Source organism: Siniperca chuatsi, linkage group LG2 (genome assembly GCF_020085105.1).
Source record: "Siniperca chuatsi isolate FFG_IHB_CAS linkage group LG2, ASM2008510v1, whole genome shotgun sequence".
Classification (NCBI taxonomy): Eukaryota; Metazoa; Chordata; class Actinopteri; order Centrarchiformes; family Sinipercidae; genus Siniperca; species Siniperca chuatsi.
Genome location: NC_058043.1, coordinates 7,175,738 through 7,193,558, shown reverse-complemented (window position 1 = coordinate 7,193,558; position 17,821 = coordinate 7,175,738). Strand labels below are relative to the sequence as shown.

General features: G+C 42.0%; 1 protein-coding gene across 7 annotated transcripts in view; it reads right to left on the bottom strand.

The window, feature by feature from the left end:
* Positions 1-3,413: 3,413 nt before the first annotated feature.
* The window catches only part of LOC122864429 (plasma membrane calcium-transporting ATPase 1-like), a 109,991-nt gene continuing 95,583 nt past the window's right edge, over positions 3,414-17,821 (bottom strand). For 4 of the 7 annotated variants that reach the window (XM_044171876.1, XM_044171840.1, XM_044171854.1 and 1 more), the window contains 2 exons: positions 17,511-17,693; positions 3,414-7,990 (listed from right to left, as the gene is read on the bottom strand). In XM_044171876.1, the coding sequence (XP_044027811.1) occupies positions 7,745-7,990; positions 17,511-17,693 (429 nt within the window). In that variant the 3' untranslated portion in view covers positions 3,414-7,744. Of the gene's footprint in view, positions 7,991-11,552; positions 11,764-17,510; positions 17,694-17,821 lie in introns of all 7 variants that reach the window. The other 3 variants (XM_044171887.1, XM_044171865.1, XM_044171895.1) reach the window with 2 other exon arrangements.

The window sequence follows — 17,821 nt, the reverse complement described above, 5'->3', positions numbered from 1 at the left end:
CTCTCAACCTTCAGACCGACAGTGATGTGAATTAGAGGCATCGATACTGATCAATACTGATGTACAATCTGATATTTGTTTTTGTTTTTTAACATTAACACATAAATAAACACTTTCCTTTAAATTTGGTTATTAAAGAATTGTGACCAAGAGCTAAAACGATTAGTAAAAATATTTGCTGATTAATTTTCTGTCGATTAATTAATCTGCAACTGATTTTTGATAATCAATTAATGTCAAACGTTCTCTGATTTCAGCTTCTCAATTGCAATGATTTGCTGCTTTTCTTTGTCATATATGAAGTAAACTGAATATCTTTGGGTTTTGGACAGATGGAGGAATTTGAAGACGTCACCTTTCGCTCTGGGAAATTATAACGCGCATTTTCCACAGTTTTTATAGACAAATTTATAAATTGATCAGTCAAAAAAAAAATTGGCAGATTAATCAATATTGAATAGTTGCAGCCATACATGTTACAGTTGAAAAATAACCTTGTCAGTGCGCTGTGGTGGACAAAGAAATTTCTAATTTACCATTTCTGCACTGACATTTCTGTCGGGCTCCAACATGAACACAGACATTTTACAGGTGAGCAACAAACTCCATTATTCTCATTTTTCTCCCCAACCTGGCCAGTAGAGAGAAGCAGGAGGATGATGGATCATGGAGATCAATGGATGTGATTGGTGAGATGATGACACCTGCAGAGCCGCAGCCTACCTGAACCACATGCTGAATGTTTCGTGCCTGTTTACTGTCATCGTCTCCCTCCTCCTCTCACTGCACAGATGAGTGGGTGATGAGTTCAGGAGAATCTGTAAATCTGAGTGTGTGTGTGTGTGTGTGTGTGTGTGTGGGGGACGGGAGGATGAAACAGGTGGATGAGCGAACAGATCAGTTAGTTATTTTGTTCTTGGATAAATGAGATGATGGAAACAAAAATCATCTTTCATCAATCCATCCATCAGAAGTCACAGTTTTAATTTCCTCAGTGTGTTTCACCTCACAGTGCAAATACATGTGTGTGTCTCTGTGTGTGTGTGTGTGTGTGTGTGTGTGTGTGTGTGTGTGTAATGTTGCATGTGCTTGGGGCGAGTATTTATGATTCATTTGAAAAACAAGTCAACATTTGGGATGTTTCATTCCATACTAAAACATGCAGAACACAGAACATTGAACACATATACCGAACGGTTAATTTGATCCAAATGCAGTTTCTCTTTTTTGTTTTTTTATCTCTTTTCGCACAGAGTGGCTTTAGGCTACACAGAACACGACGGAACCAATCGCACCAGGTTGGACATATTGCTTTAAACCACCAAAGTTTGTATATATGTCATGCATGCCACATAGATGATATTATGTTTATACAAAAATAACACCAACGCCTATTACTGTGTATCATAGTAATTACAGAAAACAAATCTTTTTCAGTCTTTTTTGCAATGAAGTTCAACTGAGAAACCATATATATATCTATATACTTATATCTAATATATACACATATATGCATACTAGATATAAATATATAGAGATAATATATAAATATATAGATATATATGTTAAGTGGTTATGACTTTTCCAACTGTGATAATCCAGTTCGTTTGAACCATTTTTTTATTTGTGAATCTTGAAGTGGATGTGAAGGTTCTCCTTAATATCCGACGACAGGAAGCTGTTCTGAGAAAGGCAGTGCTCTGAAGAGGAAGCAACGCAGTCAAAATGGAACTGGATAAGAAGCGAGTTCCTTTTCCATACAGAAGTCCTACTGGAAAACTGTGGCAGACAGAGATCTTCTAAACTCCAAAAAAAGAACCTTCAGGAAAATAAAACCAGGTGAAGATTTTCAGTCCGTTGCCGAGTCTCGTCCGGGCTGTTTTACTTGTGACGCGGCTGAAACCAGAAACACAAACAGGTCTGAAGCGTCTCTGATGGCGGGGGCTGTACTGTGCACCTGGCATGAGACGTGAGGGCAACCAGTCCAACAGACGACCACCAAAGCCACACCAAGGCCATGGCGAGAGCAGAGGGACAGTCTTATCCAGGCGGGAGGGACGGAGAGAGGGAAGGAGGGAGGGGAGGGAAGGGGGGTCATGTGACTGAAAACTTTCTAAACAAACTTGTGCAGAAGAAGAAAAGAAAACTTGATTGACTTTGGAAGAACATTCGTAAAGCTTTGCTGGGTGATGATTGGCTGATTGCCCCCTTTCCCATTTCCTGTCACCGACACAGACAGCAGGTACACTTCATTCACTTATATGACAATATTTACATTGTACTGACTGCAGGAGCAAACGCATCATCACTTGTGTCTCATTTATAACCAGTGGACACACGGCAGGAAGAGGAAGTGATGTCATGAGCGCTTTAACAGTCCCGCTCTCTTCCCGGAGAAAGTTTCTGAAGTTGGTAGTTGTATAAAATGGTGATGGCATCTACAGCTGCGTCCCGTCACAGGCTCCGCCTCCTTCAATGTCCGAATTTCATGACCAAATAAAAAATTAGGAATGAAGCTGAAAAATGTGGCATCCTTTTCTTCTTTGGCCTGGATTTAGACGACACAACTTGTGGTCCGGGGCCGGCCCGAGCCTTTTTGGGGCCCTAGTCATGATTAGATAGCCCGCCCAGCCCCCTCACCCCAGTATGCAAACATGCACAGCAGCAGTTAGCTACAATTAACGACAATCAAATCAGTGAAAGAAGAATTTTAAATGAACAAAAACTGTTCTGTACAGAGTCGTTGTGGGACGTTCAAATACCAAAATTAAAATTTCAACAAACTTAGTAAAGCTATTACAACTGCTGGTCACAGTTATTAATCGTATCTTTCAATACTGGAATTACAACAATTAATCAACAGGGGAACTCAGAAAGAGTTCACATTTTGTTTGGTGATTGTGTAGGGTCCTGTTGTATTGCCCCAGGTCTTGGGTCACTTTTTGGAACGGCTCCAATCATCATTGGACCAATTCGGACTGGGTCTAACTGTCCTCGAGTCCCTTTTGGATCAGAGCCCATAGACTTACAATGGGACTAAGATTGTCTTAGCCTTAAGATGCTTTTATGCATGTTGGGTAGGTTTTTTAAGGGTCTGCTTTGAAGACCTCTAGGATGGGGGGCTCAAAGCAACTCATTGGTTTGTTTTATGATTCGGGCCGGCTCGGCTTTGGTTCTCAGGTTACTTTCTCAGTTTTGGTCTGTCTGAGGGGATCGGAGCTCATTTTGGACGAGGGCAGACACGCCTTCATAGGCTACACCTAAAGGAGGCGGAGCCTGAAGCGGGACACAGCTTTGATCCTCCTTAAAGTCGTCAGCTCCGACACCAGCCAGTTGGAAAACAGCATCAATCCACTCATTTAAAGAAATCAGTCATAGTAGCTTCAAAGTACAGAAACAAAGAAACCCAGAGGTTGAATAAATAATTATACACTCCCATTTAATGTTTGATACAGTTAGCTGTATTCATTTTGCATTTGCTGAACTCTAATGGAATTGGATAACTGCGAAATCACATAGCGTGTAGTGAATCACAACATCTTAGATAAAATGAATATGCTCACGTAAAAGGGGGCTGATGAAACTAGATTGTTGAGATTCCAATTGAACGGCCAACAGGAAGTAAACAAGTCACTGCAGGTTTCTGAGCCCTAACATCAGGTGACCAAGACGACACACGTGGCATAAATATTTAGAGAGCTGTAAAAAGACCACGTTAGATTCATCTCATTCATGTACTGTACTGTCACCAAACTCTTCAGCCTATACATATATATTCATATATCTCCAAAATATTAAAAAGTACTTAATATAAAAATACAGAAGAATTGTAAAAAATGAGCAAAACATTGAATTTTATATGAAAACCATGCAAGAAAGATTCCCCATTTAGTTAAATAGTAACTCTAAGATTCAAGAAAGCAAGGGAATGAAAGGGAAGTGGTTGGATGAGAGAAGCGCAGGCGAACTGCCACCCACTTGCTTTTCATGTAAACATTGTAGAGGTCCTTTAAACTTGGTTCGGCAGTGACGATTGAAGATTTTCTCCTTGCTTTTTGGTCGTGTTTGGAGTAAAGGGCCAGGGAGGCGGGGTCAGGGGTGAGAAAGTCCAAAGGAAACCTCGATAACAATGAGATAAAAAACAATACAGACAACCTATAAAATATGGCTCTGAGTTACATAGAAAAAGCTCATCAGAGGGGAGAGGAAGAACCTAGTAGTGACAAAAAGTTGGAAATATGGCAGTAGTAGCACATTACTTCAATAACGTGTCCTAGTTCATAGAAAGGTTGATTGAGGGCTGCTAGTCAAACTAAGAGGGGATTAGACACATCGCTACTTCTGATTGGGAGATGATTTCTTACTACTCCATACTTAGCGGCAGCAGGGACACACAATGGATTTAACTCTACAGGCCGACTCGTGACATCATCAGTCTCCCATAAACCTCAGCGTGGCCGCCACACTGACGTCTGTCAATCAAACACAGCAGAGCAGAGAGGGATGGCGGTCAAACACCTTCTCTGCTGCTCGCTGTGTGATGTCACTGACAGCTGATTTAGTTTCTGTACATAAAATCTGACAAACAAGGCAACAAAAACATCAGAACTGGTACTAAGATTTGTCCTAAACACAGACAGACTGTCCAGACCCTGTTCAGAGATCCATTAACTTCCTGCTCTTTGACCCAAAACAGACCCATTGATACTGTTGTCACCCCCCTTTTATTAGCAACAATGAACACAAAGCTAATTTCAGAATTTTTGGTAACAACAAATTTTGAACAAATGCAAATGAATGTAATAAAAAATAGCAGGCATTTGGAGATGGTGGTAAAATAAACTACTACTTGCCAGTCCAGGCAGAGTTAAACTGACGGTTTTCATTGTCAAATTTACGTTTCAGGGTTGACAGAGACATATTTTCAGTAGAGCACTTCCCTACTTGTGACTATCAATAGCTAGATGTTTTGAAAAGCTACTAAGCGTTGATTTGTGAAAGATATAATTGGCGGTGTCGCTACATCCGTAAACATCCCGCCCGATCGGTACTGCGCATGTGCAACTCTCAACAGAGACAAGAAGGAAGCGAGATGGCTCACTCGTTAGCTCCTTCCATACACTATATATGTAGTTTACTTATTTTGTCATACATCAGATTTATGTATGCTGGGCCACTTGGAGGCTGCTTCTGGGCCAGATGTGGCCCGCGGGCCGCTAGTTGAATAGGCCTGCTCTAAATGATTAAATAGTTAATAGTTCTCTGTGTATTTTTATTACAGAGGTGTAGTTGTTATACTTTAAATCCGAGTCACATAATAATACAATTCTAATCTTAACCAGGGTTTGGAACTGTTTCACCGTAAATGCCTCACGACTTTCTGTGCGCTGGTGCCCATTTTATTTTTTTCACCTCTGCCCCTCAGACAGCGTGAGTCTGCCTCTGTGAGCACAAATAGATGTGAACTTGCTGTGGGTGGTGCTAACTGAGACGAAGGCTTGTCAACGGGAGGTGAAATGGGGTGAAGGCGAGGAGCACAGAGTAGAACCACTGCTCTTTCATGTTGAAAGGAGTCAGCTGAGATGGTTTACCATCTGATCAGGGCGCCTCCCTGTGGCTATATACTGGACACGTCCAACTGGGAGGAAGCTCTGGCAGACCCAGAACACACTGCAGGGATTATACATCCTATCTGGTCTGGGAACACCTCTGGATCCACCAGGAAGAGCTTGAGGATGTGTGTGGGGAGAAGACAAGGTAATCTGGGGCTACCTGGCTTAGTCTGGCATCACTGCAACCCAGATCTAAATAAGTGGCTGAAAATGGATAGATGAATAAATAAAACTTAAGGACTTTATCCAGAAAGACTTTTATTTTTAAGAGACAAAGGGATGAGTACTTTCTCATCCTGTGGCAGTAGTGTTCAGTTTGGAGAGTCCAAACCTGAAAGAAGTGAGCTAAATGTTTCGTCGACTCTGACACCGTGTCGAAAAGCAGAGCAAAGCGTCCACATGACATAAATTTTGTCATCTGCGAGGACAGCACAGTGGTTAGTGGGGTCGCCTCACAGTGTCACGGTCACAGGTTGTCATTTTTGATTGGTAGCCAAACTTCAGGTGGGCAGGTCTTATCTAATATGAGTCTGTCGGGGGCAAAGAGACAGAGAGAGAGAGAGAGGAGGAAGGAGATGAGAACACAAGAAAGTTGGCGTTTGATGGACAATGAGTGATAACTTTCATCCCTGAAATATTTTAGTTTAGTTTCTGTCTGTGTCTATTTGTTAACCTAAATTAACTGGTACAAACACTGTGTGTGTGTGTGTGGTGTGTGGGGAATCCTGAATCCTTTCTTGTTGTTGGCAATCAAGGCATTAAGCGTATGTTGTGGCCTCATTTTATCTGTGCTACCTCTGCCGTGACAACAGCAAGGAAGGCACGACTGGCCGACTGGGGAGTACCTGCCTTTCGCCCAATGTGAGCTGGGATTGGCTCCAGCCCCGAGCAACCCTGCATGGGTATGTATGGGTGAATCACGTTCACAAGCAACCACAAAATCTCTGACCACATGTCAACGTACGCAGACACCAACTGAAGTACATGAGAGTATTTTAGGGCTTTAACTGCCCTGCTGCAGTTTCCTCTACATGAGCTGAGTATTGATGAGTCTGTTTTTGTCCTGTTGTGGTAACAGGATGTTCAGTCCGACAGACAGGAAGTTAATGAAGCTCTGAACAGATGCTAACACACATGTCTAAACAGAATCCCAAATATTCATTCCTAAGTTATCATGCGACTCAACACGAATGAAACATAACATGCATCCTACTAGAGGGAGAAACATGAACAACACTCCTGTTTCCTGTCGACACCGTGGACGTAATGGGGGAGGGGCAGAGAAAACCAGAACCCTGACTGGATGAGATGAGGTCAGACCCCTGTTGAGCAGATAGCAAGCCCTCTCTGGACGCCGCCATGTTAGATATTTTTGGGTAGTAAACATTCTGTCCTTCAACATGCAACACAGCAGCTAAAGAAAAACCAACACATACAGACACGATAAAGGGAAGAACATTTTTTTAAACAGTTGAACCTTGAACACTGTAGTGTCACACTCACAAGACATTCTAAGGAGTTTGAATCAACCATCAATTAACAATTGTTAGAGATTTTAAAAACAAACAAAAAAAAAAAAGATTACATTTTTGCATTTGCCTAAAAATCTTCTGATCACCAAACCCGGCTGTTAGCTGTGTGGAGCGAAAGCGTATGTACATGAGAATCACTGCACTCTTTTGAAAAGTTCGGTGCAGTTTTTGAGAGCGTTACGCAGGAATGAAGCGAGTACAGAACACGACATGCTGCTGCGAGTCCCGCAAAGATCGAACCCAACATAGTTTAAAAGCTTTTCAAAATGATCATCAAGTAAAAAATATACATGAATGGACAAGGACAGGCCTTCCACAGTGGAGACTCTGGACTCCACCTTCTACTGATACATGCATGTGGTGGTGGTGGTGGAGGAACAAACTTACAGGCAGACCGCCACAGTCAGTATGAAAAACACAACGTGGCAGGAATGACTGAGGGGGGTGAAAACGATGTGAAGCATGTGTGTGTGTGCAGAATGAGGGGATGAGCAGAGTGATGACTTCCCTCCTCAGTGCGACAGTTCAGCTGGTGGGATGACAGATGATGCTGATAGAGAGGAGGGAGGAGGAGGAGGAAGAGGAGGAGGAGGGAGGAGCTCAGATGGATGACTCGCGGCTGTGGGGGAAGGCGCTGGGCGGCTCTCCTCCTCCCACCGCCCTAGAGGAGGCGCTGGGGAGGGGGTCGATCTCGTCAACAGTTTCCTCGATGGGGGGGATGCGAGCCTCCTCCTCGGACAGGGGGACGAACTCAGGATGGGCCATGAAGCTGTGGATGGAGCTACGGGACTCTGGGCTCTCCAGCCCCGTGTACAGGGAGCTACGGAACGCGTTCACCACCTTAATCTGAAACAAAGAAAGAAGAGAAACATCAGAGGACAAGCAGATCAACAGCTACAGACTCCATTTTTATGAAAGTGTGATGTCAAACAGGCAGCAGGGGCTGATGGGACACATGGTGGTCGTGCGTCTGAATCTGGGCGGGGAGGTGCAAAACCACAAAACACAACGTTAACAAGTGAAACAGATGTCGGCTGGATGAGAACATGGTGGGAAAACAAAAAATAATGTCCACAAAACATCAACACAAAATGTCAAAAAAAAAAAAAAAAGGTCACGATGTTGGAGGCAGCTGAGTGCAGGAAAAACGAAAAAATCCACCAACAATGTGGAAGGGCACACACACGCACACACGCACACACACACGCACACACACACACACACAGTCGTGTTTCCATCACTTCAGAGGACATTGACTTACATTCATTTCCTGGAGACTTACCCTAACTCTAACCATAACCACAAGTATGTGGACACCAGAACATTAATTTCATATGTAATAGTTGAAGACAGGATTCTAAAACAAGAGGCTTTAACCTGCTGCTCTAACAGCCTCCACTCTTCTGGTTTCAGTCTTTCCACCAGATGTTGGAATCTGGCTGCAGGGATTTGCTCCCATTCAGCCACAAGACCATCAGTGAGGTCGGACACTGATGTTGGGTGATCAGGTCTGGCTCCCAGTCAGTGTTCTAGTTCATCCCAGAGGTGTTGGATGGGGTGAGGTCAGTGCTCTGTGCAGAACAGTCAAGTTCTTCTGCACTAAACTGGGAAAACCATTTCTTTATGAAGGTGGCTCTGTGCACGGGGGCATTGTAATGTTGAAACAGGAAATGGTCTAAAAATAAGAGTTCAGCCTATGGGGACAGACGTCTCTCTCCTCATTGCTTGACTGTGCAGTCAGGTGTGTGACCTCACAATGCAATGAACACCCAGCAAACACTAAGGATTGATGCTGAACCTCAATACTTTTTTTTTGGTACTGGTCGAAATGAGTATCAAAAACTACAAGACCACCAAAGACTGACAAGTCAGATTCAAAATCTTGACTTTTTTTTCTTATATTATTTTATTCAAAAAAGTTCTTGTAGAAAAACAAGCAAGTTAGCGATAAAGTATAGTTTTGGTATCCAGGGCCAGATTAATCAGAGGGAACACAAGTCCTCATAGTGTGACTGTGCAGTCAGGTCTGTGTCCCCACACATAATGAACGCCCAGCAAACACTAAGGATTGGTACTGAACTTCAATTCTTTCTTGCAGACCGAAAATTCTTTTCTCATCTTGCTGACTTAATCTCTGATCAGATAGTTCCTGATTTTCTTGTTTTCTATTCAGACAAAGTTCTTGTACAGCTGCACAAGTTTATCTGACAAAGCAGGACCCAATTTTGTTGATATTATATGTCAGTGTGCAACTTCAGTGCAAATTCACTAACAAATTAGCAATAAATCATTTTGATGTGTAAATAAATCTGAATAAAAACCAATTGACATGCAGGAAAACTGTGACTTTTGGGGCCCCTGGGGGTTTGGGGCTCTGTTTGCTAACTGGTAATTCAGCCTTGATGGTGTCAGCACTAGTATAGAAAATTTTCAAACGATACCCAGCACCAGTAAACAACACACACACACTTGGGAAAAACAACAAACACACGCACACTGTTAAGTATTTATAATCACATTCAGAGCCAGAATCATTTTGTCCTCTAGCTGCTCTCTTCTCTCTGCCTTAAGTCATGAATCCACAGAGGCTGCAGATGATCACACTGATTTATACGCACCAACAGACACTCTTCATCATAATTAATAACCGTGCAGTTCAAAGCTCTCTATTACTGTACCACAGGAGAGCTGCAGGCTTAGAGCATACATGCAACCATCACATACACACACACACACACACACACACACACACACACACACACACACACACACACACACACACACACACACACACACAAAGCCCACAAGTTAAAAAGCTCTTGGCTGTTAAACCATGAGAGACTTGCTGAGCCTGACAGATTTAACCCTGCTCAGGATTAACCCATTAAATTATCTTGCTGCCCAGGCTGTCGCCTCAGAGAAAAAAAAAAAAAAAAAGCAACAAAGGATTTTTCTTTCTAACGATTCACAGCTTCTTTCTCTTCTCGTTGGCCACGTGTGCCAACAGTTGTGATCAGTCATCGACTCGTCAGGCAGCAAGTCACATCAGGGGTAATAGATGCATGTTAAGAGTTTAAATCTCCACGACATGCAGGAGGGGAAGCAGCAGGCTGAGAGGGAAGTGATGAAGGGTATTTAAAAAAGGAGGAGAGGGAGATTAAGATGGAGAAAAAGCTACAGCAGAGGAAGGTGAAGTTGGAAGCACATAGAAACAGAGTGGAGTTCAGAGATGGAACGCACATATCAGGTGATCAGGTTGTCTTTTTAGAGCTTTTAAATGGCCATAATCTATATTTGTCTTATTGTCAACACATCCTGTGAAAAGACCAGAGCTAACAATGTGTTAGTTAATCTCTCAATACTTTCTGACTTCCCTACTCTGTCTGTTCCCCAAACACATTGGCTCTTTCTGAAGACGTAAAACTTTAAAAATGGCTCACAAATATGAATTTATTTTAACTGAATTTATTTTAACTGAATTTATAAAAAAGGCTCTGTAATTTCAGCAATGGTTTTCAGGTTTTTACATTTCTGTTAGGATTTTTGTACGGATTAAACAAACAAGATACAGGGTGTTAATTAGTGAGCTTTAGAGGTGTTTAACTTTGGACAGAGCCAGGCTAGCTGTTTCCCCCTGCTTCCAGTCTTTATGCTAAGCTAGGCTAACCACTTCCTGACTCCAGCTCCGTACTTAACACACAGACATGAGATTGATATCCATCTTCTTATCTCATTCTCAGAAATAAAGAGAATAAGTGTTTTCCCCAAAATGTGGAGCTATTTCTTTAGATATCTTGCAAGTCTCAGTACTTTTGTATCTTCTAACTGAATCTCTGTGGTTCTTATTGCTGCTTAACTTATTGTTTTCCTACAGCTGTTTCAGAGGTTTTAATAACTGCAAAGGCAAACTGTGCATTTCTGCTGTTGCTGCTTCACATTAAAAGCTTTCCACTGGAAAACCTTTGGGAAGCTTTTATTGTGAAGCAGCTATTTTTAACAAAAAATTTGTGACATATTCGTTGCTATTTGTCAGCGGATCAGTTATAAATATTGGCAGTATCGCTTGACTGGTCGCAGCTGATTTGATATTTTTACTGCTAAATGGTCGATTCAGCCACTTCCTGTTACAATATGTACTTTTAAACAACTTGGACACATCAGTCACATCAGTTCCAGATTTATGTAAATTAATATCATGTTTTATCAGTCAGTTATTTATAATAATAGCTAAGAGAATCATTCTGATATTTCAGATTAGTTCAGGATGTGCAGACACCTGCTGATGACAAAAACAGTGTGAAAGATTTAGTGAGTCATGCAGCGTTTAGTGCTTCATGCAGTTCAAACAGAGAAAAAGAGTCCAGCCGGGTGAAGCATGGTGTTAGCTGGCCTCTGGTCACCGACTCACTGCCTGCAGTAGAGGAGGAAGCAGCAGCAGCAGGGGGCGGAGCCCCGGCCGAGTTGGTGAGAGAGGAGGAGGAGCTAAGCCCTACGTGGGTGGGGCTAGAGAGAGTTTTGGCGGCAGTGGTGTCATTGTGTTGGCTGACGACAGACGGCTGGCGGCGCAGGGCACCGGGCACCGGCGCCTGGCCCGTCTGGAAGGTATAGACCACATCCATCTGAAGGAAGGACACCCACAACACACCGTTAGATAGCAGAGACAGGACAGAGGAAACAGGAAAAGGAAAAGGAAAGACTTCTGGGGAGGTTAGAGGTTATTTTTCTTTTGAAGAGGAAGTGCTCGTCTGTAGCTTTTTGACAAGCAGCTTAAGATAGCAGGAAGAGGCGGAGTCTTGTGATCTTTCAACATGTTGGGTGGATTTTATTCTGGATTGTTTCAAAACTGTACAGATGTCATTGACACCTGACTGAGATCTGATCACAACGTGAACCAGACCACCTCCAGATGTGTTCTGTTGCATTTACACCTGCATTACCATGAGTTTTTCCTGATCTACATAAGAAATACAGATACAGATCACATATTAATACCAAGTGGAGATTAACTCATATTTCCAGATTTAAATCATACTTTATTTAAAGCAACTACAAGGAGTTTTTAACTGGTTATGAAACAATCTAATTTTAATACTGATGCCTCTGTATGACCTACGTAAGCAAACAAGACGATCAGCGATAAGTCTGTCACAGATTACCCGCAAAATCAGACAAAATGATTTACGGCACGCAGACCGGAAGAGCATGTTCACATTTTTCCAGGCAAAATTTCGCAGTGAGTAGTACGTTAGCCAGTATGAACAGTAGAAACAAAGTTTACTTTCACCACCGTCAAATTACAGTTGTTAAACCTACATAGCCACAAATAGTTACATTACCTCATCGCTATGCATCCTGCAAACAGCTGTTTAAAAAAGAAAATAGTATTAAAAATAAGTTGCGTCTTTCTTTCCCTCACTTCCAAAACAAATGCACACGCTAGCCAGATCAAGATCTTTACGACACAAGGCTGTGGAAACAGGGGCGGCCAAAATCACCACAAATTGAAAACCTTGTAGTTGCTTTAACAGTTTTTCAGGTACAGTTCTTTTGTTTTTGGCACCACAAATAATGAAAACCTTGAGAGTTGCTTTAACACTTTTTTTGTATAGTTCTTTTGTTTTTGGCTCATCTTCCCATGGGATAACCTACACATTAGTGATCTGTTCTGCAACAGAAAGGCATTATCATTATGTTTATAGAAAGTGGGCACAGAGACACAGAAGAACATGAGACAGAAATAAAGACAAGAAGAAGTGGATGAGGGAGAGATCAGAAGAGAGGAGAAGAGGTGGAGCATTTGAGAGTAATGACACAGAGAGAGAGAAAGCTGTCATTTAGTTAGTGGAAGACAAAATGTAAAAATCCAGAAGAATCTCTGATCTGAACGAAGGGATAAAGGAAGAAACGGAACAACGAATAAAGAGCTTTTGAATCAGCTTCTGAAAGCACTTTGAGAGAAGAAGAAGTGGAGTCAGGAGAAAGAGGAGAAAATGTGTCACTTGGAATGACTGATAAAGTTTCGGCAGTGAGGTGCTGCTTGTACCAATTATTCCCCCACTGTGTTTGACTGTCGAGGCGTTGAGCAGCACAACGCTGCCCACCAGGATTAGAGAGGAGGAGGACAGGAAGAGGAGCGTGGAGAGATAAGAACCTAATTAGCTTGCAGCCTTTCGTTGCCTCCCCCTCCATCCCCTCATCCTCCCATCCCAGGAGGTTGACAGACTGATATTTCAGATACACAGACATGAAGAGAAAGAGCTTCCTCTTTTCTTTGCAGTGTGTCTGATGGTGGAGAGACAGAAGAGGGCAAGGGCTTAATTTCTGTTCCTCCTCGCATCACTTCCTTCTTTCATGACGCTCTGCGGCTTTCTGAAGGCCAGATGAAGGTTATTTTCTGACACTCATCGGAATCAGGGTTTCCAACTCATCTGACATCAAGAATGCACCCGCCCATCCGTTCAGTAGCTTCTGATCATATCACATGATCTTAATCAAGTTTGAACACAACACTGACATATCATCATCTTGGTCTTATTTACACATTCAGCAGTTACAGAGCAACATTATCATTCTTTTGGAGTTGTGTTTTGTGGCCACCTGGCAAAGTCCAATATTCACTTTTAGCTCTGTTTTTGGTCTCTACCAACTCCTGAGGGAAATATCTAGCTCTGTAGCTGCTAAATGCTAACCGGTGCTGAGCAGATAGTGTACAGTGGGTTTTTAGAGCTTTTTCCACCAAAAACAACGCTATGAAAGCAGTGAGAGCGAACCAGAACAGTAAAGTTACCGGACAGCTAAACAATGAGCTGAAACTCACTATGAAGCTCCATAAAGCTGAGGGAAGCTGCAGATTCAGGCGATGATTCTCTATAAGTTCATCAATACGAGAGAGACTTATTTTGAAAATATCTATAATAGCCACTTTAAATAAAAAGTAAATATGATTGTTGCAGAAACAGTGAATTAAAGTATCAGAAATATACTGTTGGTTGTTTCTGGAAAGGATACAACGGCAGTAAAGTCTGATATTCTGGCAATTAGTTTGAGACTGAGACTTTTCAGAGAATCAGTGTGAAGAAACAGAGAGCTTCAGCAGAGGTCAAGCAGAAAAACTCAAGAGGACAAAGCAGAAGAAGATATTAGTTATTATTAATTCAGATGTGTTTACCCTCCAGCCACAGTAAGTACAAGTAAGTCCACTGTTGAGAGAAAAACACCTGACCTCTCTGAGTTTGTGTGAGTGTGTGTGGGAGCAGAGCGTCGGCTGCTGTTACTGTAGGTGGGTGTTAGCATTGAGGCTAATGAACCCCATAGGGACATAATGGGACTGCCTGTGGACATGCTAATGCTCAGTGAGTGTTGATCTAACCTGTAGGAGGAGGATAACACACACACTCACACAGTAAAGTCCCAGACTGTGAGATGAGTCACAGGGGAAATCAGCACTGTGAAGGTGCTGCTGTTTTCCTCCAACACTGACTGACTGAAGAATAGAAATATCCAGTAAGCTTTTTGTCCCACGCCTGATGCCATCTTTAATTTCTGTGTTTTTATAAAGTGGTTTTGTGCTGAAGCTCTGCAGCAGAGTGTGAAATTAACTGGACAACAATTGCAGTGTTTGTGTGCATGCGTGTGTGTGTTAATATCTCCAGTTCAACCTCCACTGTGTTTAAATTTCTCTCCAACACAAACATGTGGCTGAACATGTTGAATGTGGAGGACAGTTTGTGTTACAGAGGAGACAACGTGAAGCTCCAGTCAGAGACGCAAACAACCAATTAGCTCATCTGCTGAACTGATCTGATCGTCTGGATTTTAAATATGATGAAAGAGTTTACCAGCTCCATTCAGAGTCTGACCTGACACAGATGTGAGCAGTGAATGCACAAGGTGAGCGTAAACCAAAGAAATGTATATGTCACACTTAGTTTGGAGTTTAGTAGTTTCCTTTAGAAATATTTAAGAATTAAAATTAGCAGAGTTCAGCAAAATGAATTCACACTAAAGTAGTCCAAAATACATTCAACGAATCAAGGCTTCATTCACTCTGGTCTAGTTTTCAGTTACAAAAACACATTCAAGTGGAGACATTTTATCAGCTGCTTAGTGTGGTTTATGCATAAAGATTTAGGCATGTGCTTTTTCTCGAGGACAGGGAAACCATTGTGCAATAGACCGTCATGTCTGTGCTTGACTATGGAGGAATCTTGTAGTCTCATGCTGCTTATTCCACCTTAAAACAACTTGATGCAGTTTACCACTGTGCCCTGCGGTTCATTACAGGAGATAAATATCATACACGTCACTGTGTAGTATATGAAAAATCAGGCTGGTCCTCACTAGCAACAAGAAGAGAACTACACACTATCTCTTTTTTTTATTAATGTCTCCTACTAAAGCTGCCTCAGTGTATCACATCTCTTCTCAAATTTAAAACTACTGTGCATCAGAGCAGATCCCAGGACTGTTTAAGTCTAGTCACCCCACAAGAAAATAATTAACTTAGGAAGACTGTCTTCTGGTACCTTGCACCTTATAAATGCAATAATTACAAAGGAGTTTAGACTCTCATTGTGTGTGATTGTTTCTGATGCTGTCTGTTATGTGCTTGTGAGTGACTTGCTGTGTTTTGTTTGTGTCTTATTTGATTTGCATTTCATATGAAACTGAATCCTTTCGAATCCCTTAGAGAACCTTTTTAGGTGGTTTGTTTGGTGGGGCATGAAGATATCTCTTTACAACAAACCTAACCTAAACCACAGAGATGTGCTGAAAGGGTGTAGTGTACTGCATATTTTATAACTGCTCTGTGATATTCATTAACCCTGTCTTGACTCATTTTCCGGTGTTAGCTCCTCACTGGGGGGCTGTGCAACAGCTGCAGAAGCTGTAAAAGCTAAAGTAAAAACAACACAGTGGAAAAAATATTAATTCTACTTTATCATTCAGCAAATATAAACTAAATAAATCGCTGATTTTATCTGCATTCACGATGCACTTTATGTTACCTGAAGGTGAAATTGTTGTTTAAAGTGGTCATATTAGGCTTTTTGGCTTTTCCCCTTTCCTTTATTGTGTTATATATCTTTTTTGTGCATGTAATAGGTTTGCAAAGTGAAAAAGCCCAAAGTCCACCCCAAAGGGAGTCACCCTCTCCCCCAAAAACTCTGCTCCTGAACTGCCTGAAAACAGCTCGATTGTAGTCCAGCCTTTACTTTGTAACGTAGCTACATCACTATGTAACACGCGTCATAATACACGTAAATATGAAATTGAAATAACGTTAGATACCTTCCAGGCAGTCAATAAAGTTGTTACTGTGATGTCGAGACAGTGCACAGTTAAAATGTACAAATTAATAACTACTCTGAAACGTCTTGCTCCAGTCTCGGTTGTGAAGCTGGTTTGGGTTGTTCTGCCTGTGTTTCGGTATCAGACTCGGCTGATCCGAAGCCATAGTTACCGGCCGAAGCGGCTTTGTTTTGGATCACACTACCTTGCTCGTCAGGACCCACCCTACTCTGCTTCTGATTGGCTAGTAGTCCTTACCTCGGTACTGCGCATGTGCAACTCCCAACAAAGATCGAACAGAAGTGAGATGCCTCACTTGTTAGCTAAAACGGATCTGTCTGATCAGACCATCATCGGGCTGTACTCATGTAGTCTGACCTCTGCATTATGTGAAAAGATCACAATCTTTGGCCTCATGAGTTTTTCTTGAACATTATGTTTGGTAGTTTTCCAAGATTTGAAACTGTTATATCTGCTACTTTTTTAGTTTGTAATAACAAGTTAAAAAAAACATTTTTAAATTTTTTTTTTTCTTTAATATAATTTTTTACCAAGATATTGTGTTTACTCATTTCTGCATTTTTAAATCAAAAACATGACAAAACAAAATTTATAGATAAATGAGTCCAAAATGGCAAAAATGTTTGCAGTGAATTTAGTCCCTCCTCAACGTCTCTGCTGGCACATTTTCACTCTCAGTTCTTTATCTCCCTTTGGTTAAGCGGACGTTTGTTAGATTTTGGGAGAATGAAGGCGAGGAGGAGGCTGCAGCTGAATTTCATTTAAAGTTTGTTTTGCGGACGACCGCGATCACAAATTGAACAGCTTCCAAAGGTTTAAACAACAGTTCACCAGCGAGACAACTGACCAGTAATGTTTTTTCTTCCAGAGCCTCATGCATCACCATGGCAACTGACATTTTCTGCAGCTCTCATGACAGAACAGATATTTGAGTCATGTTATTATCTTCATGAACAAGCAACTTGGAAGCTTGATATCAGAACAACCTTAAAATGAAAAGTTAAGTTAGCGATAAAGTTCGACTTGGTGTCATGGTGAGGTGCGGCGGTCGTACCTGCGTCTGGATGCGATTCAGACCTCTGAACCAGAGGATCTGGCCTCTCCTCAGCTCCATCTCGGCGTGGTCGATCTCATCGGCGCCCTCCGTCATCTGCTCCTCGTGGATCTCCTCCTTCGTGCTGCCGTGACCCGCCTCCATCAGGAACTTGAGGTGGTGGGTGGGGATGGCCGAGATCAGCTGAGTTTGACAGAAAAAACAAAAATATTGTGTTGTTAAAGGATCACTCCACTGATTTTACACATGAAGGTGAGTTTACTGGTCATGGTTAGTCGTACTCAGCCCAGCGGAGAAAATAACCATGTTTA